The sequence below is a fragment of the Oncorhynchus mykiss genome, chromosome 2 (assembly GCF_057628025.1).
Source record: "Oncorhynchus mykiss isolate SJ-2025 chromosome 2, ASM5762802v1, whole genome shotgun sequence".
Classification (NCBI taxonomy): Eukaryota; Metazoa; Chordata; class Actinopteri; order Salmoniformes; family Salmonidae; genus Oncorhynchus; species Oncorhynchus mykiss.
Window position 1 is genome coordinate 99277366 of NC_143023.1, and position 21501 is coordinate 99298866.

Genomic DNA, 21501 nt, shown 5'->3' on the forward strand with positions numbered 1-21501 from the left:
TAAGTCCTCTCCCTCCTCTCCCTCATCTCCCTCCTCTCCCTCCTCTCCTACAGGCTGACATTCTGCTGCTCTCTAGTAGTGAACCATATGGACTGTGTTACATAGAAACGGCTGAGCTAGACGGGTAAGACATTGCATGCATTTCTATAGTATTTGTGGGGGGGGGGGGGGCTGTTTGCCAAGGAGGGCTATCTGTGTCACAGTGTGTCTGCAGTGGTTTCTACACTCTGAGTAAAGCATCAGGAAATAGGACAGGTGGTTGAGGTTGAGGATTTGGCCCAGTTTACCTCAGTTGTTCTGTTAACTGCTTTGTTTGACACGGAGCCAACTGTTACGGTGAGTGAATGAGGACCCAAAAGCGAACTAACTTAAACAGAGCTTCTTTAATAACCAAACATAGGTAGGCTCAGATAGACCGGCAGATTCCGACAGGACAGGACAAGGTTACAGCAAACATGACGATAGTCTGGCTCAGGCATGAAACACAACAAACAAGAATCCGACAAGGACAGGAACAAAAACAGAGAGAGATATAGGGGACTAATCAGAGGGAAAAAGGGAACAGGTGGGAAACGGGGTGACGAGGTAGTCAGGAGGAGACAAGGAACAGCTGGGGGAAAGCGGGGGAGAAAAGGTAACCTAATACGACCAGCAGAGGGAGACAGGGTGAAAGGAAAGGACAGAAAGACACAACATGACAATACATGACAGTACCCCCCCACTCACCGAGCGCCTCCTGGCGCACTCGAGGAGGAAACCTGGCGGCAACGGAGGAAATCCTCGATCAGCGCACGGTCCAGCACGTCCCGAGAGGGAACCCAACTCCTCTCCTCAGGACCGTACCCCTCCCAATCAACGAGGTACTGGTGACCACGGCCCCGAGGACGCATGTCCAAAATCCTGCGGACCCTGTAGATGGGTGCGCCCTCGACAAGGATGGGGGGGGGGGGGGGGAAGACGAGCGGGGGCGCGAAGAACGGGCTTAATACAGGAGACATGGAAGACCGGGTGGACGCGACGAAGGTATCGCGGAAGAAGAAGTCGAACTGCGACAGGATTAATGACCCGAGAAATACGGAACGGACCAATGAACCGCGGGGTCAACTTGCGAGAAGCCGTCTTAAGGGGAAGGTTCTGAGTGGAGAGCCAAACTCTCTGACCGCGACAATATCTAGGACTCTTAGTTCTACGCTTATTAGCAGCCCTCACAGTCTGCGTCCTATAACGGCAAAGTGCAGACCTGACCCTCTTCCAGGTGCGCTCGCAACGTTGGACAAAAGCCTGAGCGGAGGGGACGCTGGACTCGGCGAACTGAGATGAGAACAGCGGAGGCTGGTACCCGAGGCTACTCTGAAAAGGAGATAGCCCGGTTGCAGACGAAGGAAGCGAGTTGTGGGCGTATTCTGCCCAGGGGAGCTGTTCTGACCAAGACGCAGGGTTGCGAAAAGAAAGACTGCGTAAGATGCGACCAATAGTCTGATTGGCCCGTTCTGCTTGACCGTTAGACTGGGGGTGAAAGCCGGAAGAGAGACTGACGGAAGCCCCAATCAAACGGCAAAACTCCCTCCAAAATTGAGACGTGAATTGCGGACCTCTGTCCGAAACGACGTCTGACGGAAGGCCATGAATTCTGAAAACATTCTCGATGATGATTTGTGCCGTCTCTTTAGCAGAAGGAAGCTTAGCAAGGGGAATGAAATGAGCCGCCTTAGAGAACCTATCGACAACCGTAAGAATAACAGTCTTCCCCGCTGACGAAGGCAGTCCGGTGACAAAATCTAAGGCGATGTGAGACCACGGTCGAGAGGGAATGGGAAGCGGCCTGAGACGGCCGGCAGGAGGGGAGTTACCGGACTTAGTCTGCGCGCAGACCGAACAAGCAGCCACGAAACGACGCGTGTCATGCTCCCGGGTGGGCCACCAAAAACGCTGGCGAATGGAAGCAAGCGTACCCCGAACGCCAGGGTGGCCGGCTAACTTGGCAGAGTGAGCCCACTGAAGAACGGCCAGACGAGTAGGAACGGGAACGAAAAGAAGGTTCCTAGGACAAGCGCGCGGCGACGGAGTGTGAGTGAGCGCTTGCTTTACCTGCCTCTCAATTCCCCAGACAGTCAACCCGACAACACGCCCCTCAGGGAGAATCCCCTCGGGGTCAGTGGAGGCTACTGAAGAACTGAAGAGACGAGATAAAGCATCAGGCTTGGTGTTCTTAGAGCCCGGACGATAAGAAATCACGAACTCGAAACGAGCGAAAAACAGCGCCCAACGCGCCTGACGCGCATTAAGTCGTTTGGCAGAACGGATGTACTCAAGGTTCCTATGGTCAGTCCAAACGACAAAAGGAACGGTCGCCCCCTCCAACCACTGTCGCCATTCGCCTAGGGCTAACCGGATGGCGAGCAGTTCGCGGTTTCCCACATCATAGTTACGTTCCGACGGGGACAGGCGATGAGAAAAATACGCGCATGGGTGGACCTTGTCGTCAGAGAGGGAGCGCTGAGAAAGAATGGCTCCCACGCCCACCTCTGACGCGTCAACCTCGACAACGAACTGTCTAGAGACGTCAGGTGTAACAAGGATAGGAGCGGATGTAAAACGATTCTTGAGGAGATCAAAAGCTCCCTGGGCGGAAACGGACCACTTAAAGCACGTCTTGACAGAAGTAAGGGCTGTGAGAGAAGCTGCCACCTGACCGAAATTACGGATGAAACGACGATAGAAGTTCGCGAAGCCGAGAAAGCGCTGCAGCTCGACGCGTGACTTAGGAGCGGGCCAATCAATGACAGCTTGGACCTTAGCGGGATCCATCTTAATGCCTTCAGCGGAAATAACAGAACCGAGAAATGTGACGGAGGAGGCATGAAAAGTGCACTTCTCAGCCTTCACAAAAAGACAATTCTCTAAAAGGCGCTGGAGGACACGTCGAACGTGCTGAAGATGAATCTGGAGTGACGGTGAAAAAATCAGGATATCGTCAAGGTAAACGAAAACAAAGATGTTCAGCATGTCTCTCAGGACATCATTGACTAATGCCTGAAAGACAGCTGGAGCGTTAGCGAGGCCGAAAGGAAGAACCCGGTATTCAAAGTGCCCTAACGGAGTGTTAAACGCCGTCTTCCACTCGTCCCCCTCCCTGATGCGCACGAGATGGTAAGCGTTACGAAGGTCCAACTTAGTGAAAAACCTGGCTCCCTGCAGGATCTCGAAGGCTGAAGACATAAGAGGAAGCGGATAACGATTCTTAACTGTTATGTCATTCAGCCCTCGATAATCTATGCAGGGGCGCAGAGACCCGTCCTTCTTCTTGACAAAAAAAAACCCCGCTCCGGCGGGAGAGGAGGAGGGGACTATGGTACCGGCGTCAAGAGCTACAGACAAATAATCATCGAGAGCCTTACGTTCGGGAGCCGACAGAGAGTATAGTCTACCCCGGGGGGGAGTGGTTCCCGGAAGGAGATCAATACTACAATCATACGACCGGTGTGGAGGAAGAGAGGTGGCCCTGGACCGACTGAACACCGTGCGCAGATCGTGATATTCCTCCGGCACCCCTGTCAAATCACCAGGCTCCTCCTGTGAAGAAGAGACAGAGGAAACAGGAGGGATAGCAGACATTAAACATTTCACATGACGAGACGTTCCAGGAGAGGATAGAATTACTAGACCAATTAATGGAAGGATTATGACAAACTAGCCAGGGATGGCCCAAAACAACAGGTGTAAAAGGTGAACGAAAAATCAAAAAAGAAATGGTTTCGCTATGATTACCAGAAACAGTGAGGGTTAAAGGTAGCGTCTCACGCTGAATCCTGGGGAGAGGACTACCATCCAGGGCGAACAAGGCCGTGGACTCCCTTAACTGTCTGAGAGGAATGTCATGTTCCCGAGCCCAGGTCTCGTCCATAAAACAGCCCTCCGCCCCAGAGTCTATTAAGGCACTGCAGGAAGCTGACGAACCGGTCCAGCGTAGATGGACCGACAAGGTAGTGCAGGATCTTGAAGGAGAGACAGGAGTAGTAGCGCTCACCAGTAGCCCTCCGCTTACTGATGAGCTCTGGCTTTTACTGGACATGAAGTGACAAAATGACCAGCAGAACCGCAATAGAGACAGAGGCGGTTGGTGATTCTCTGTTCCCTCTCCTTAGTCGAGATGCGGATACCTCCCAGCTGCATAGGCTCAGCTCCCGAGCCGGCAGAGGAAGATGGTAGTGATGCGGAGAGGGGGGCAACGGAGAACGCGAGCTCCTTTCCACGAGCTCGGTGACGAAGATCAACCCGTCGCTCAATGCGAATAGCGAGTTCAATCAAGGAATCCACGCTGGAAGGAACCTCCCGGGAGAGAATCTCATCCTTTACCTCTGCGCGGAGACCCTCCAGAAGACGAGCGAGCAAAGCCGGCTCGTTCCAGCCACTGGAGGCAGCAAGAGTGCGAAACTCAATAGAGTAGTCTGTTATGGATCGATTGCCTTGACATAGGGAAGACAGGGCCCTGGAAGCCTCCTCCCCAAAAACAGATCGATCAAAAACCCGTATCATCTCCTCCTTAAAGTCCTGGTACTGGTTAGTACACTCAGCCCTTGCCTCCCAGATTGCCGTGCCCCACTCACGAGCCCGTCCAGTAAGGAGAGATATGACGTAGGCGACACGAGCAGTGCTCCTGGCGTAAGTGTTGGGCTGGAGAGAAAACACAATATCACACTGGGTGAGGAACGAGCGGCATTCAGTGGGCTCCCCAGAGTAACACGGCGGGTTATTGATTCTGGGCTCCGGAGATTCGAAAGCCCTGGAAGTGGCCGGTGGATCGAGGCGGAGATGGTGAACCTGTTCTGTGAGGTTGGAGACTTGGGTGGCCAGGGTCTCAACGGCATGTCGAGCAGCAGACAATTCCTGCTCGTGTCTGCCTAGCATCGCTCCCTGGATCTCGACGGCTGAGTGGAGAGGATCCGAAGTCGCTGGGTCCATTCTTGGTCGGATTCTTCTGTTACGATGAGTGAATGAGGACCCAAAAGCGAACTAACTTAAACAGAGCTTCTTTAATAACCAAACATAGGTAGGCTCAGATAGACCGGCAGATTCCGACAGGACAGGACAAGGTTACAGCAAACATGACGATAGTCTGGCTCAGGCATGAAACACAACAAACAAGAATCCGACAAGGACAGGAACAAAAACAGAGAGAGATATAGGGGACTAATCAGAGGGAAAAAGGGAACAGGTGGGAAACGGGGTGACGAGGTAGTCAGGAGGAGACAAGGAACAGCTGGGGGAAAGCGGGGGAGAAAAGGTAACCTAATACGACCAGCAGAGGGAGACAGGGTGAAAGGAAAGGACAGAAAGACACAACATGACAATACATGACACCAACGGTTGTTTACTACACGAATGAGTCACCCTCTGTTTTCTCTCTCACCACTGGCCACTATCTACCCCTGTTTTAAATGTTTTTTTATCTTGCACGTTGTTTTTAGGATACTTTTCCACTGGTATTTCCACAAATTTCCAAAAAATACATTCTTTTTTTGTGTGTTTGTTTTTGGGGCAGAGAGAGTCAATTGTAGTTTAATAGCTCATTTAAATTTATTTTACACATTTTGCCATGAGACTGAAAGACAATGTTGCTGTTTTAAAGCTCAGGGATTCTTGAAAAACGGGACAATCCACTTTTTATCCACAAATATTTGTCTTAATGAACAAAAGTGAAATATATATTTTGATAGAGCAAAGTATCAGCCATCACACCATGTAAAGGAACAAACTCCTAATTATTATTTTTTTCTTCATAAAATACAACTAGTTGGATTTATGTGAACGCCGGGAGACAACAACAAATCAAATTGTATTTGTCACATGCGCCAGGTGTAGTAGACCTCACTGTGAAATGCTGAATACAACAGGTGTGGTAGACCTCACTGTGAAATGCTGAATACAACAGGTGTAGTAGACCTTACAGTGAAATGCTGAATACAACAGGTGTAGTAGACCTCACAGTGAAATGCTGAATACAACAGGTGTAGTAGACCTCACAGTGAAATGCTGAATACAACAGGTGTAGTAGACCTTACAGTGAAATGCTGAATACAACAGGTGTAGTAGACCTCACAGTGAAATGCTGAATACAACAGGTGTAGTAGACCTTACAGTGAAATGCTGAATACAACAGGTGTAGTAGACCTCACAGTGAAATGCTGAATACAACAGGTGTAGTAGACCTTACAGTGAAATGCTGAATACAACAGGTGTAGTAGACCTTACAGTGAAATGCTGAATACAACAGGTGTAGTAGACCTCACAGTGAAATGCTGAATACAACAGGTGTAGTAGACCTTACAGTGAAATGCTGAATACAACAGGTGTAGTAGACCTTACAGTGAAATGCTGAATACAACAGGTGTAGTAGACCTTACAGTGAAATGTTTACTTACAAGCCCTTAATCAACAAGGGCAGTTTTAAGAAAATACATTTAAAAAAGTAAGAGATAAGAATAACAAATAATTAAAGAGCAGCAGTAAATAACAATAGCGGGGCTTTATACAGGTGGTACCGGTACAGAGTCAATGTGGAGGCTATATACAGGGTATTACGGTACAGAGTCAATGTGGAGGCTATATACAGGGTATTACGGTACAGAGTCAATGTGGAGGCTATATACAGGGGGTACCGGTACAGAGTCAATGTGGAGGCTTTATACAGGTGGTACCGGTACAGAGTCAATGTGGAGGCTATATACAGGGGGTACCGGTACAGAGTCAATGTGGAGACTATATACAGGGGGTACCGGTACAGAGTCAATGTGGAGGCTTTATACAGGTGGTACCGGTACAGAGTCAATGTGGAGGCTATATACAGGGGGTACCGGTACAGAGTCAATGTGGAGGCTATATACAGGTGGTACCGGTACAGAGTCAATGTGGAGGCTTTCAACAGGTGGTACCGCTACAGAGTCAATGTGGAGGCTATGTACAGGTGGTACCAGTACAGAGTCAATTTTAATATATATATATATATATTTCTCATTTACAACTGCGACCTGGCCAAGATAAAGCAAAGCAGTGCGACACAAATAACAACACAGAGTTACACCTGGAATAAACAAGCGTACAGTCAATAACACAATAGAAAAGTCTATATACAGTGTGTGCAAATGAGGTAAGATTAGGGAGGTAAGGCAATAAATAGGCCATGGTGGCGAAATAATTACAATGTGCGGGGGCACCGGTGGTAATTAAGGCAATATGTACATGTAGGTAGAGTTATTAAAGTGACTATGCATAGATTATAAACAGAGAGTAGCTGTCACTCCCTGACAATAGAGAGCCATTGTTTTTCTATGGTGTTGTAGGTCAGGGCGTGACTAGGGGGTAGTCTAAGTTTATTATTTCTATGTTGTGTTCTAGTTTATTTTTCTATGTTGGTGTTTTGTATGATTCCCAATTTGAGGCAGCTGGTAATCGTTGTCTCTAATTGGGGATCATATTTAAGTGGCTATTTTTTCCCACCTGTGTTTGTGTGGGATATTATTTAGTGTTTGTGCTGAAACCCAGGCTACATGCCTTTTATTGTGCCCCTGAAATGTTTCGCATCACAGACGTCTTTACAGCGACACATCGCTCAGTCCACACCATTGACATTCAGGGTCAACAACACACAGAGGATATATAATATAATAAAGATGTGGAACTATACATCCGCTGTGCCTTGGTCCGTCTCTCCTCGCGTTCGTTATTCTCCAACAAGTGTTTAAAGGATTGATTGTATAATTCTAACATTAGATTATTCAAATATGAAATACAAATGTAATGTAATGCTCCGTTAGCATTTTGGCATGTTTTTCTAGATTTAAAACATTAAACAACATTTATGAAGCTAACGTTACCCTTTAAGTCTATCACAGCAAATACTTACATCATTTAAGCATGCAGTGCCTTCAGAAAGTATTCACACCCCTTGACTTTTTCCACATTTTTGTTGTGTTACAACCTGAGTTTAAAATGGATTAAAATTGAGATGTTGTGTCGCTGGCAATAACCTGAAACACAAGGCCGAATATACATTGGAGTTGGTTACCTAGACATTGAATGTTCCTGAGTGGCCTAGTTACCGTTTTGACTTACACTACCAGTCAACAGGTAGGACACACCTACTCATTTAAGGGTTTTTATTTATTTGGACTATTTTCTACATTGTAGAATAATAGAGAAGACATCAAAACTATGAAATAACACATATGGAATCATGTAGTAACCAAAAAAAGTGTTAAACAAATGAAAATATATTTGAGATTTGAGATTCTTCAAAATCAAATCAAAATCAAATCAAATCAAATTTATTTATATAGCCCTTCGTACATCAGCTGATATCTCAAAGTGCTGTACAGAAACCCAGCCTAAAACCCCAAACAGCAACTAATGCAGGTGTAGAAGCACGGTGGCTAGGAAAAACTCCCTAGAAAGGCCAAAACCTAGGAAGAAACCTAGAGAGGAACCAGGCTATGTGGGGTGGCCAGTCCTCTTCTGGCTGTGCCGGGTGGAGATTATAACAGAACATGGTCAAGATGTTCAAATGTTCATAAATGACCAGCATGGTCGAATAATAATAAGGCAGAACAGTTGAAACTGGAGCAGCAGCACGGCCAGGTGGACTGGTGACAGCAAAGAGTCATCATGTCAGGTAGTCCTGGGGCATGGTCCTAGGGCTCAGGTCCTCCGAAAGAGAGAAAGAAAGAGAGAATTAGAGAGAGCATATGTGGGATGGCCAGTCCTCTTCTGGCTGTGCCGGGTGGAGATTATAACAGAACATGGCCAAGATGTTCAAATGTTCATAAATGACCAGCATGGTCGAATAATAATAAGGCAGAACAGTTGAAACTGGAGCAGCAGCACGGCCAGGTGGACTGGTGACAGCAAAGAGTCATCATGTCAGGTAGTCCTGGGGCATGGTCCTAGGGCTCAGGTCCTCCGAGAGAGAGAAAGAGAGAAGGAGAGAATTAGAGAACGCACACTTAGATTCACACAGGACACCGAATAGGACAGGAGAAGTACTCCAGATATAACAAACTGACCCTAGCCCCCCGACACATAAACTACTACAGCATAAATACTGGAGGCTGAGACAGGAGGGGTCAGGAGACAATGTGGCCCCATCCGAGGACACCCCCGGACAGGGCCAAACAGGAAGGATATAACCCCACCCACTTTGCCAAAGCACAGCCCCCACACAACTTACCATCCTGAGACAAGGCTGAGTATAGCCCACAAAGACCTCCGCCACGGCACAACCCAACCCTTTGCCTTGATGACAGCTTTGCACACTCTTGGCTTTCTCTCAACCAGCTTTATGAGGTAGACACCTGGAATGAATTTCAATTAACAGTTGTGCCTTCTTAAAACTTAATTTGTGGAATTTCTTTCCTTCTTAATGTGTTTGAGCCAGTCAGTTGTGTTGTGACAAGGTAGGGGAGGTATACAGAAAATAGCCCTATTTGGTAAAAGACCAAGTCCATATTATGGCAAGGACCTCTCAAATAAGCAAAGAGAAACGACACTCCATCATTACTTTAAGACATGAAGGTCAGTCCATCATTACTTTAAAGACATGAAGGTCAGTCCATCATTACTTTAAAGACATGAAGGTCAGTCCATCATTACTTTAAAGACATGAAGACATCCGGAAAATTTCAAGAACTTTGAACCTTTCTTCAGTTGCAGTCGCAAAAACCATCAAGCGCTATGATGATACTGGCTCTCACGAGGACCGACACAGGAAAGGAAGTCCCAGAGTGACCTCTGCTGCAGAGGATAAGTTCATTAGAGTTAACTGCACCTCAGTAATTGCAGCCCAAATAAATGCTTCACAGAGTTCAAGTAACAGACACATCTCAACATCAACTGTTCCGAGGAGACTGAGTGAATCAGGCCTTCATGGTCTAATTTCTGCAAAGAAACCACTACTAAAAGACACCAATAATAAGAAGAGACTTGCTTGGGCCAAGAAACCTGAGCAATGGACATTAGACCGGTGGAAATTTGTCCTTTGGTCTGGAGTCCAAATTGGAGATTTTTGGTTCCAACCGCCGTGTCTTTGTGAGACGTGGTGTGGGTGAACGCATTCTCTGCATGTGTATTTCCCACTGTGAAGCATGGAAGGGGAGGTGTTATGGTGTGGGGGTGCTTTGCTGGTGACACTGATTTATTTAGAATTCAAGGCACAGCTGCTACCACAGCATTCTGCAGCGATACACAATCCCATCTGATTTGCACTTAGTGGGACTTTCATTTTTATTTCAACAGTACAATGACCCAACACACCTCTAGGCTGTGTAAGGGCTATTTTACCAAGAAGGACAGTGAAGTGCTGGATCAGATGACCTGGCCTGGACAATCCCTCGACCTCAACCAAATTGAGATGGTTTGGGATGAGTTTGACCACAGAGTCAAACTCAAAGGTGTGGACTCCGGCCGCAAAACCTGAAACTAGATGGGGAGGGTTAGGGTGGGCAACTAGCGTTGGTGGCGGCTCCGGTGCGGGACGTAGCACCCGCTCAGACCGCGAATCCGGCCATGGAGCTGGACTGAACGCCAGACTGGGCACCGGCGCAGTGGAAGGCTCTGGCCATGGCACGGGCGCATCTCTCTCCGATCTCCCTCCCCCCAACTGTTCCATCGACCCCCAGACGGTCTGTGGCTCCTTGTGTCCCTCCCCCCAAAAAAGTATTGGGGTTGCCCTTGGGCTCGTGGCTGTCCTCCGTTACTCCTTGGCATCTCCCGCCAAGGAAGGGTCTCACATCCACCCAGTATTTCCACCCAGCTCTCCTTTACCTCCTGGGCACGCTGCTTGGTCCTTACTTGGTGGGATATTCTGTCACGTCCGTCGTTTAAATAAATGGACCAAGGCGCAGCGTGAGTAGAGTTCCACATATTTCTTATAGTGAAACTTCAAGACAACAAAGACTAAACGAACGTGCAAACATAGCGCACCTAGGCACTTTACAAAAAACAATATCCCACTACGCAGGTGGGAAAAGGGACACACTAAGTATGATCCCCAATTAGAGGCAACGATATACAGCTGCCTCCAATTGGGAACCATACTTACACACCAACATAGAACTAAAATAACTAGAACCCTTCTAGTCACGCCCTGACCTACAAAACTTATAGAGAACCCCGAGGGCTCTCTATGGTCAGGGCGTGACAGTAGTTGACAAAAATATCATTTTTATTTTTCATTTAAGTGGTATACAGAGTAGCAATGGATGTCCCGACTTTCAATCATCTCTGAGCTAATTTCCTGCTATTTTACACATTTCGCCATGAGGCTGAGTGAAAATGTTGTAGTTTTAAAGCTAATTTTCTGCTATTTTACACATTTCGCCATGAGGCTGAGTGAAAATGTTGTAGTTTTAAAGCTAAGTTCCTGCTATTCTACACATTTTGCCATGAGGCTGAGTGAAAATGTTGTAGTTTTAAAGCTAAGTTCCTGCTATTCTACACATTTTGCCATGAGGCTGAGTGAAAATGTTTGTAATTTTAAAGCTAAGTTCCCGCTATTCTACACATTTTGCCATGAGGCTGAGTGAAAATGTTTGTAATTTTAAAGCTAAGTTCCTGCTATTCTACACATTTTGCCATGAGGCTGAGTGAAAATGTTTGTAATTTTAAAGCTAAGTTCCCGCTATTCTACACATTTTGCCATGAGGCTGAGTGAAAATGTTTGTAATTTTAAAGCTAATTTCCTGTCATTTAAAAAAAAAAAATGTGGCTTATGACATGTGGTACTTTCTTGTACTTCAACATTGTTGGTAGCTAACAGTGCCCATGCAGTGCGTGTTTTATTGAATCCTAAAGAAACAAAAGCAACAACAAAAAACTGTCATAATACCATTTTTACATGTACTTTCTAAGCAAATACATGGTTAACTTATTCTTGCACTGTACAAATAAAATCCCAATGTTTCTGCATAGGGAGACCAATCTGAAGGTTCGTCAGGCTTTGACTGTGACCTCAGACTTGGGAGCAGACATAACAAAGCTGGCTGACTTCAATGGTAACAGTATAACCATTTATGCTGCATTCTGTGTGTATTAAAATAACGAGACATCTGTAGGTCTATATAGCGTTACCGTGGCTCTCTCTCTCTTCCTGGTATTTGACCTTGGATTGTCTGGTTGTTGCTATGACGAACTCAGGGGTAATTTTTTGTCTGATACTTGAGTGTCTATTTGGAGGCTGTTTTGAGGTAAGTGGAGCGGCTGTTTCCATGGTTCGGGCACGTCCTTGTGTCTTCCTGTTGTGCTGTTTTGCTCTCCTGTGTAATTACTATGGAATTACGGATCTGGAGACAGAGCTGGTCTCAGTAACTAGTGGAAATGAAGGTGAAGAGTTAGTGTATGTTGTGCTTGTCGGGGAACATTTTGGTGTTTTTCGTCACAGACTTACATATATTTGAGTTTCATTTAGGTCTGTGTGTGTTCATGCTATACGCCTGTGTACATATGTGTGTAATTATGTAGCATTTTCCCTTTTATGTCTTTTTCTATTCTTTTACAACGTAGGAGGCCCAGGTTTAAATCCCTGTTGTCTCTGTTGGGGTAGTATTGACACTGACAATACAATGTAATACAACATAAAGCACATAGCTAATGTAGCACATAGAAGACAGAGAAACAGACAAGAGTAAACATCTTGCTGACTACGTGAACCGCATAGAAATAGAATAACTAGAATGGGGTTAATTCCAATTCAAGTCAACTGTTATGTTATGGCTTTACACATTCTAGCAGTGATACTTCTATGCGTAGACGTCTTGATGCTGCCTGCTGTGCTGACTGCCTGGCTTCCTGTGGTGAATCGGTGTCAAATATTTTCCTACTCAGGAGAAGTTATCTGTGAGCCTCCCAACAACAAGCTGGACAAGTTCACAGGTACTCTGTACTGGAGAGATAACAAGTACCCTCTGGATAATGAAAAGATGCTGCTGAGAGGCTGTGTGCTCCGGAACACGGAGTGGTGCTTCGGAATGGTCGTCTTTGCTGGTATGAATGAACAGTCTTGATGTATGGTGTTCATATTATGAAGTCATCCGTTATCGGTCAAAATTCTGATGACTTCCTAATATGGATGCCGTGTTATCGCTGTTTTGTTGTCAGGGATTTCACCATGTCTGGCTGGCTACCTGTGTACATCTCATTAGACCTCCCACTTTTTAATATTTTTTTTATTTTACCTTTATTTAACTAGGCAAGTCAGTTAAGAACAAATTCTTATTTTCAATGACGGCCTAGGAACAGTGGGTTAACTGCCTTGTTCAGGGGCAGAACGACAGATTTGTACCTTGTCAGCTCGGGGATTTGAACTTTCGGTTACTAGTCCAACGCTCTAACCACTAGGCTACCCTGTCGCCCCAACGAGAGAGCATTCAGGAGTCTCATTTGTAATCAAATGAGAAAACCTAATGTCGTACAGGGTTGTTGTATGTTCATGTTTAATTGCTACCAATTACATGTAGTGTATCTCTGTCACTTCACGTGTCTAAGATTTAACACCCATCTGACCAACACATACTGACCCTGAACGGTCAGATCGTTGATATAGCTAGTAGCTTCTCTCTTCTTTATTGTCGTCCTCTACGTGATGTGTGATTCCTTTACTCCTCTAGGGCTGCAAACCAAACTGATGCAGAACTGTGGGAGGACTAAATTCAAAAGGACCAGCATTGATAAACTGATGAACACTTTAGTTTTATGGGTGAGTACTTTTTTTCCACATCGTCTGAAGTGCTCAAAAAAAAAAAAGGACATTGCCTTTTTTGATGGTTAAAAAATATAAAAGGTCCATGTTGCAACTGGCTCAACGTACATAGTTGCCTAGTTTAATAAAGGTTAAATAAAATGAATGGATGAATTAAAATGTGAAGTTCTAACTGTTTATGAAATGGTGCTAGTATTGAATACCAACTTGCTGATCTCTACTGCCAGATATTTGGCTTCCTAGTCTGCATGGGTGTGATCCTGGCTATTGGCAACACCATCTGGGAGCAGAAGGTTGGGAGGAGCTTCAGTGTCTATCTCCTGTGGGATGAACCAATCAGAAACAACAATGTGGTGTTCTCTGGGTTCCTCACCTTCTGGTCTTACATCATCATCCTCAACACAATGGTGCCCATCTCTCTCTACGTCAGGTTGGTTTGTCTGCTGTCTGTCTCTCTGTCTCTCTCTTTGTCTCTCTCTTTCGCTCTCTCTAAGTCTGTCTGTCTGTCTGTCTGTCTGCCTGGTCTTACATCATCATTCTCAACACAGTTGTACTCACCTCTACGTCAGGTACAGAACCAGCAACAGTGGAGATAATTTAATTATTATGGCATTTTTTACATAAAGCTAGTTTCTTAGCTAGCTACTAGATGCTTAGTTGCTCCATCCATTTTTTGACCTAAAGCTAGTTTCTTAGCTAGCTACTAGATGCTTAGTTGCTCCATCCATTTTTTACTTAAAGCTAGTTTCTTAGCTAGCTACTAGATGCTTAGTTGCTCCATCCATTTTTTGACCTAAAGCTAGTTTCTTAGCTAGCTACTAGATGCTTAGTTGCTCCATCCATTTTTTGACTTAAAGCTGGTTTCTTAGCTAGCTACTAGCTACTTAGTTGCTCCATCCATTTTTTGACTTATAAATTGATGATATATACACCCATTGATTGTTGAAGAATAGAACTTATAAATTCCTCAACTGTCGTACCACATCAGGGGCCTGTTGCACAAAACTAGGATAAGGGATTAAGCCAGGATATCTTGGTGATCCTGGCTCAATTGATCCGTAATCCGGTTGCACTAAAGATGGATAGGGGGCAGGAGGATATGTTATGGTATAAATTACCATGGAGATTTATTCTGTGGAGCTAGCCTGCTCCAGACCAGGCTAAATTCCAGGATCTATTTAATCTCATCCCTAATGTCAGTCAGCAGTCACCACAAATGGAAACCAATAGTTATTTCACTGCTCACTATACATTGTTATCACATATAGCTAGACCCACTGTTATTTAAACGTTTGTGATCATTAATTTCAATGATTTTGGATAAAAAATGATTTTTAGATGATGTTGCTATCATTAGATAATTTACAGTTTCCCATAGACTATAAGGCTATATATAAAATGCTAGAATATTAGGGCCACAGAGGGGAAAAAAACACAAGTCATAATATTGTAACCAGTTGTTTTAAAGGAGGACAGTTGTTAAAATGACAGATGTGGGGCATTTCGTGAAATTGTACTTCAGTATGGTTTCATAAACAAAGACATGCTGATGTGCCAGAATATTAAGTATCACATTGTCATAAGTATCAAAACTGTAAAAACAATATGTAGCTTTTCTGCAGAAAGAACCAGCCTCATAAATTTATGACTTTATCCTTTTTCTTCAGTGTGGCCCTAGTACTCTGTCATATAAACAAATACACATTCCATATGAATATAAAAACACAATGTGTAACATTATGTTCCTTTATTGAATAAGGACAAAACAAAGCAGGTAAACCATCAGCTCCTTTCAAAACTGAAGTCACAGTGACTCTACAAGATGGAAAGCACAGAATCTAAGCATATTATACAAAATGATACATATACAGACCTTTGAATGTGTATAACACACCCTGCATGTCTGCACACTAAAATAAATGCAGGACAAATCCATACACATCAACTGAACAGACAAATGAATGGATGCAGTAGCCTCCCTGCAGCCTTGTATTACACACAGTATACCGCACAAACATCATAAGAGGCCAAATTCGTCAAAAAACGAACCCAAAAAAACCCAAATTCCTCTGCCACCGCAGGACATATTTAACCAAAATTGAAAGCACACATACTAACTAAAATAATTCAACACATATTGGTCCCTCAGCAGCCGACCACTGTCGTCATCAGGGAAGATTGCCGGATTGTCCCAGTCCATGGCTGGTGGCACTCTGGGGGCCCTCTCCTTCCTCAGGCAGGCCACATTGTGGAGGACAGCACAAGCCACAGTAATATCACATGCCCTAACAGGGCTGACCCTTAATTTGTGAAGGCAGTGAAAGCGTGCCTTCAGGAGGCCAAAGGTCATTTCAACTCTGGCCCTGGTCCTGGCATGGGCATGGTTGTAGGCCTGCTGTGCTTCCTGGGGGTCTGTGAAAGGTGTCAGGAGAAAAGGCTGGCAGCCATACCCCCTGTCTCCCAGCAACACACCAGAGAATTCACCTGTCAACACAAAATCTCATCATTACTACCTCATAAACACAGTGATATTCTTGACACAGCCATGATGGTTATAAATAGGGGTTGTGTGGCTTACCTTGTGATAGGCACTGATAGATTTCAGAGGCCCGAAAGATTCTGGAGTCATGGACTGAGCCAGGCCATTTTGCCACAACATTGCTGATCACACAGTCAGCATTGCAGACCATCTGAAATCATAAGATGAGGAATATTACACCAATCAATGCACATCACTGGCAATGCAGAGTGTTCGTCAATGGACAATATCAAAAAGTTATGTTCACCTGAACATTAATGCTGTGAAAGGATTTCCTATTCACAAAATCGGCCTCATGGGCACCTGAGGGGGCTTTTATCCTTATGTGTGTGCAGTCCACTGCACCAATGACATTGGGGAAACCTGTCACACAAAGTAATGAGTATCCTACTATGTGTTAACAGTTGTCCTGTAATTTGTAGATCCTCTTACCTGCAATCCTATAGAACTCCTCTTTGATGTCACAGAGTCTTCTGTGGCCAGGGAAGGAGATGAAGACATCTGCTAATGCTTTGATAGCCAGACACACACTCCTTATTGTGCGGCAAATTGTGGCCTTGTTCAGCTGTTCTGCATCCCCCACTGAGTACAGGAAGGCTCCACTAGCAAAAAAGCGCAAGGCCACACAAACCATTTGCTCCACACTCAGTGCATGGCTCCGTGCAGTGCGGTGCTTAATCCTGGGACCCAGTAGTCTGCATAGATACCTGATGCCATCTGCAGAAAACCTGTATCTTTCATATAGATGGTCATCAGGGAAGGCCAGTGGGTCCAACCGGTCCCTGAAGACCCTTTCTCACCTGAAGGCTCTCCTCAGCACAAGTGCTTCTTCATCCACCACATCTCGCACGAATGGGCATGCCATTGTCAGAGCAGAAAGGAACACACAATTTTGGGCCTTCATATAGGCTAGTGGCCACACCTGGTGCTGGGGGGGGTGGGCAAAAGAGGGCGATGCCTTATAACGATGACTTGGTTGTACTGATTGCTGGGAAAATAAAAAAAACCTTAGAAAGATGCCACCGTCCTGTGTGCTCACAATAAGAGCTCATATGTCATGGCTCACTTGACTTTACGAGAATATACCTCATTTTTATTTTGAGCTGTGTCATCTTCTTGGAGCTGGGGGAGGAAAGAAAAATAATGATTAATACATTTGTGTTACAGTTAGCATACAGTGTACATTGAAGGCATATCTCACCTCCCTCTCAAGTTTTTTTATTTCAAGGTCCAGTTTCCTAATTGTCCTCTTTTTTATTTCGAACTCCAGTGCAAGATTTTCCATCTTTTTCTTCTTGTACTGAATGTCTATGTCTGCCAGTTCTATTTGGCACCGGAGGTGGTTGCCATACAACTTTCTGATAGCTTGTGAGCTCTGTGAACACAATACAATTAGCGCAGCTGGAATTTGGCAGGATGTGGTGTCCTTTTATTAATACGCACTATGTTGCCAGGCTGGTTTTCCCACTGTATAGCATCTGGGTCCTGTAAAAGAAATTAGATTTTTTGATTTTGATGAGGACTCCTCACCATTGTAGAGTAAATAGTACTTTCACAGTCTTAACATGATACCTCATGCCTTCTGGAATCCAGAGAGATGGTCTCCTCCTCATCATCGTCTCCATCATGTGCTGTTGCTGCTGCACTGGGGCCTTCACCCTATCACATTTAATCGGATTCATATTGAAGCTAGTAGACAAGACATGCCAGGCCTACAGTATGCCTTTGATGGAGTACTCACTGGATCAGCATCGTCTGGTGCTTGTGCTGGTGGCTCTAACAGGAACACAGTGCTGCCAGACACTGCAAGGCAATAGGTAAACCAAAGTCAGACAGTCCAAATTGATTCAATATGAATGTGGTTGTATCCCATGTAGAGATGGAAGGACATACCTTGAATGAAGCGGGTGGCATCTTGGGAGGAACCTATGCTCGTCTCTTTCCCCCCAGGGATCCCCTCTAAGACGGGCCTGCCTTTATTTAGCTCCAAGGCCATGTCCTCTGCTGGGGTAAGGTCAGCCTTTGGTGACCCACCACCCGTGCCTTGTCTGTGGGTATTCTTTTTCACTGCTAAAACAGTACAGACAATGTGTGAGCAGGCACCTTCTGGGTACAATATATGCTTGTGCTTTGTTAAATATTAGTCAGGGACCATACCATTCTGCAGAATGTTCTTGTATTTGATTTTGACCTGCTGCCATGTCCGTTTTGGCCCGTTCATGTTTAATCTACACACACACACACACACACACACACACACACACACACTTAATGGAGTCACACTGCAAAAAATTACTTGGTATTTTTGTCTTGTTTTCAGTAAAAATATCAAAAATTTTATCATAGCTTTATACAGTGTGATGGAGTTACTTTACACAATTTCACTCATATCTGCAGTGCATTTCAATAAAAAAAATTAACCGTTTCATAATTACAGTACAACTGCATTTTTGGAGATGTGAATTAAATATTTGAATTGTAATTGTGATGTTTCAGCGGAGCGGTGAGTGTGTAATTGTGCACTACTTACGCATTCAGGCGGTCTGCAATACTTTGCCACGCTTTTTCTCTTTGCTTTATCACTGTGGCGGTGTTGCCTTTCTTCTTAATTATATATTTTACCTCCTCGTATGCCTCCATGAGGATTTGTGCTTCCGACGGGGAAAAGTACGCGGCTCTAGTTGCCATGGTAAATCAGTTAATCTGTGATCTGTGGCGGGGTCTATTTGAGTGAGCCGTGAGCGCGCACCTATCCAGGATTGGTTTCACCTGGCTTAATGAATCCGTGTCTGCTCATCCTGGCTTGGTCTTTGTGCAACCAATTAAGCCTGGACGCACATGTTTTGGCTTCATTGAGCTCAGCTGAGTCATTTATCCCGGATGTCTTAATTCTACTTTTGTGCAACAGGCCCCAGAACCCGACATAGAAGTCGGTTTGACCCCAAAGTTTGTAAACAATTACAACGTAAACAAACACTGTAGAGCCTCATAACACGGTTCAACTATAATGGTTGTATCATGTATGGTCAGTCCTTGCATCCATAGCCCTGTCCATGAATTTGAGAGTGGTTACATTTATCCAGGCCGATCCGTCAGCTTTTTACCCAAACAGAGGCGGCCGCTTTGTTATTGTTTCAACTAAAGATTCTATCTTGAACTGAGTTCGATTTAACTCACCTATTAGTTTAACTACCTCGTATCTTAACTCAACTCTTAGCTTAACTCACCTCTTAGCTTAACTCAACTCTTAGCTTAACTCAGCTCTTAGCTTAACTCACCTCTTAGCTTAACTTACCTCTTAGCTTAACTTACCGCTTAGCTTAACTCAACTCTTAGCTTAACTCAGCTCTTAGCTTAACTCAACTCTTAGCTTAACTCAGCTCTTAGCTTAACTCAGCTCTTAGCTTAACTCAACTCTTAGCTTAACTTACCGCTTATCTTAACTCAGCTCTTAGCTTAACTCAGCTCTTAGCTTAACTCAACTCTTAGCTTAACTCAACTCTTATCTTAACTCAACTCTTAGCTTGACTCAACTCTTAGCTTAACTCAGCTCTTAGCTTAACTCAACTCTTAGCTTAACTCAACTCTTAGCTTAACTCAACTCTTAGCTTGACTCAACTCTTAGCTTAACTCAGCTCTTAGCTTAACTCAACTCTTAGCTTAACTCAACTCTTAGCTTAACTCAACTCTTAGCTTGACTCAACTCTTAGCTTAACTCAGCTCTTAGCTTAACTCAACTCTTAGCTTAACTCAACTCTTAGCTTGACTCAACTCTTAGCTTGACTCAGCTCTTAGCTGAACTTACCTCTTAGCTTAACTCAACTCTTAGCTTGACTCAACTCTTAGCTTGACTCAACTCTTAGCTTGACTCAGCTCTTAGCTGAACTTACCTCTTAGCTTAACTCAACTCTTAACTTAACTCACCTCTTAGGTTAACTTACCTTGTAATCCTCTTTGTCTAAGTGTGGAGGTTATTCGTCTGGGCCACAGTTACTTTATTAACTGGGACAGGAAGATGTTTTACATCCAGAAGGACACTCCAGCTGAGGCCAGAACCACCACGCTCAATGAGGAGCTGGGCCAGGTGGGTGAACGAATGGATGGATTAATTCAATTTAACGTATACATTTATAGATGAACGTTATATATGAACGGATGAATGAATGAAGTTGCTTCAGCCAAGTGACAAAACAATCCTCGTTGGTCCTTGTTGCCAGGTGGAGTTTATCTTCTCAGACAAGACAGGAACTCTCACACAAAACATCATGGTCTTCAACAAATGCTCCATCAACGGGAAGAGCTATGGTACGAGAGACAGTAGATGCGCATTTGCGTTTGGTTCCTGCGTACTGTGGTTCCTCTCAAGTTTTCTTCATTCTAGGGAGTTGTCACGTGCCTCTGTGCTTCTGCAATTTGATTGACTGATTATTTGTTCTCTCTTGTGTCCCTTCAGGTGATGTTTATGATGAATTCGGCCATAAAGTGGAAATTACAGAGGTATGAATAAGGAACTGGATAACATAGATAACTACATTCTGGACAGTACAAGTTATATATTGCAGTAATTACAATAGTGAAGTTAAACTATAAGTTAGTAACTGTGTTCTGGTCCATCTCCCTCCAGAGAACGGCCTGTGTAGATTTCTCTTTCAACCCTCTGAGTGACAGGAAGTTTAAGTTTCATGACAGTAGCCTGTTGGAGGCCATCAAGATGGAGGAGCCATCAGTGCAGGACTTCTTCAGACTTCTGGCTTTGTGTCATACTGTCATGCCTGAGGAGAAGAATGAAGGTAATGTATAGATAATAAATAGGACAGGTAATGTATCGATAATAAATAGGATAGGTAATGTATAGATAATAAATAGGACAGGTAATGTAGTGATAATAAATGTGACGGGTAAGGTTGAGATAATAAATGGTACAGGTAATGTATAGATAATAAATAGGACAGGTAATGTAGAGATAATACATGGGACAGGTAATGTAGGGATAATAAATGTGACAGGTAATGTATAGATAATAAATAGGACAGGTTATGTATAGATAATAAATAGGACAGGTAATGTAGTGATAATACATGGGACAGGTAATGTTGAGATAATAAATGGTACAGGTAATGTTGAGATAATAAATGGTACAGGTAATGTAGATATAATAAATAGGACAGGTCATGTAGAGATACTGTACAGCTGTAACCTCAGTGCAGGAGTTCTT

At 44.5% G+C, this 21501-nt stretch overlaps 1 protein-coding gene across 8 annotated transcripts in view; it reads left to right on the plus strand.

The window, feature by feature from the left end:
* Nucleotides 1-21501, plus strand: part of atp8b4 (ATPase phospholipid transporting 8B4) — a 73103-nt gene that overhangs the window by 21369 nt on the left and 30233 nt on the right. For all 8 annotated transcript variants that reach the window (XR_016490178.1, XM_090213854.1, XM_036960619.2 and 5 more), the window contains 9 exons: nucleotides 54-124; nucleotides 11962-12044; nucleotides 12874-13032; nucleotides 13656-13744; nucleotides 13975-14177; nucleotides 20250-20370; nucleotides 20504-20591; nucleotides 20740-20783; nucleotides 20911-21076. Coding sequence is in view for 6 of the 8 variants with exons in the window: in XM_090213854.1 (XP_090069980.1) it covers nucleotides 54-124; nucleotides 11962-12044; nucleotides 12874-13032; nucleotides 13656-13744; nucleotides 13975-14177; nucleotides 20250-20370; nucleotides 20504-20591; nucleotides 20740-20783; nucleotides 20911-21076 (1024 nt within the window). In the remaining 2 variants the exon portion in view is untranslated. The remainder of the gene's footprint in view (nucleotides 1-53; nucleotides 125-11961; nucleotides 12045-12873; nucleotides 13033-13655; nucleotides 13745-13974; nucleotides 14178-20249; nucleotides 20371-20503; nucleotides 20592-20739; nucleotides 20784-20910; nucleotides 21077-21501) is intronic.